The 902-nt window shown below is 45.8% G+C and overlaps 1 protein-coding gene across 1 annotated transcript in view; it reads left to right on the top strand.

Annotated features, from left to right (window-relative positions):
- Positions 1-902, top strand: part of llgl1 (LLGL scribble cell polarity complex component 1) — a gene marked incomplete in the record, with an annotated part of 56,694 nt that overhangs the window by 25,024 nt on the left and 30,768 nt on the right. The window contains 3 exon segments of the mRNA XM_014006905.1: positions 189-270; positions 372-532; positions 678-824. Coding sequence (XP_013862359.1) covers positions 189-270; positions 372-532; positions 678-824 — 390 coding nt within the window.

Here is a 902-nt window from a genome sequence, read left to right as displayed (position 1 = left end):
CCTTTAACAAAGTCCGTCAAATCAGGTGTGTTGCTTTAGAATCGCCTTTCCTTGTGACACGCCCACTCGTCCGCAGTGACTCCTACTTGCAGGGGTCGGCAACTTTTTCTTAGTTTGAAGAAGCTCCCCTTTCCACTAAACACCCAAATGTTTAAGGGTTTTGAATTTCCTTGACCGAGTCCTTTCAGCTATGGAGCYCCTGGTGTGGAGTTCACAGGAATACACAAAGACACCACCGCTGTCACGCAGATCCACTTCCTGCCTGGTCAGGTGGGTCTAGTTCCAAATACACAAATCCTCATCAAGCTTTGCACAATTGATGCTTCTCATCTATAAAACATAACTAYTGCGATTGTTGGCCTTGCTTGTAGGGTCGTCTTCTGTCCTTGCTGGATGATAACTCKATTCATTTGTGGGAGCTGGTATTTGCACCCGCAAGGGAGGTGGGAGGAGCTAAGAAAGAAGGTGTGGTCTCTCTTAAACAAGTGGACAGCTACAGCCTCCCAGGAAGACCTGGGATCGAGAGCTGCAGGTACCTGTTTTAACCTTTTTTTGTCAAGTCCTCTGTTCTTCACTTCTTTGTGTGTAAACATGAGTTTATAGACCAGACCTGTTGTTTTTTAACACACATCCCGCCCCCATCTTATGTAAATTTATTTATTTTTTTTATGTCGTAGTGCTACGCGGGTGACTGTTCTCCTCTTGCTAAAATCATGTGACCTGCTGTGCATTGGAGCAGAAGGAGGAGGGGTTTACTTCCTGCAATTGCCCCGCCTCTCTCTAAAGGAGAACCAGACACTGCTTCAAGACTCGATCACACAGAGGTGAGACAGTTACATAAATTAGAATTGCTATACTGTGTGTGTGTGTGTGTGTGTGTGTGTGTGTGTGTGTGTGTGTGT

This window comes from Austrofundulus limnaeus, unplaced genomic scaffold (assembly GCF_001266775.1).
Source record: "Austrofundulus limnaeus strain Quisiro unplaced genomic scaffold, Austrofundulus_limnaeus-1.0 Scaffold38, whole genome shotgun sequence".
Classification (NCBI taxonomy): domain Eukaryota; kingdom Metazoa; phylum Chordata; class Actinopteri; order Cyprinodontiformes; family Rivulidae; genus Austrofundulus; species Austrofundulus limnaeus.
This window is presented reverse-complemented; position numbering and strand designations above follow the sequence as displayed.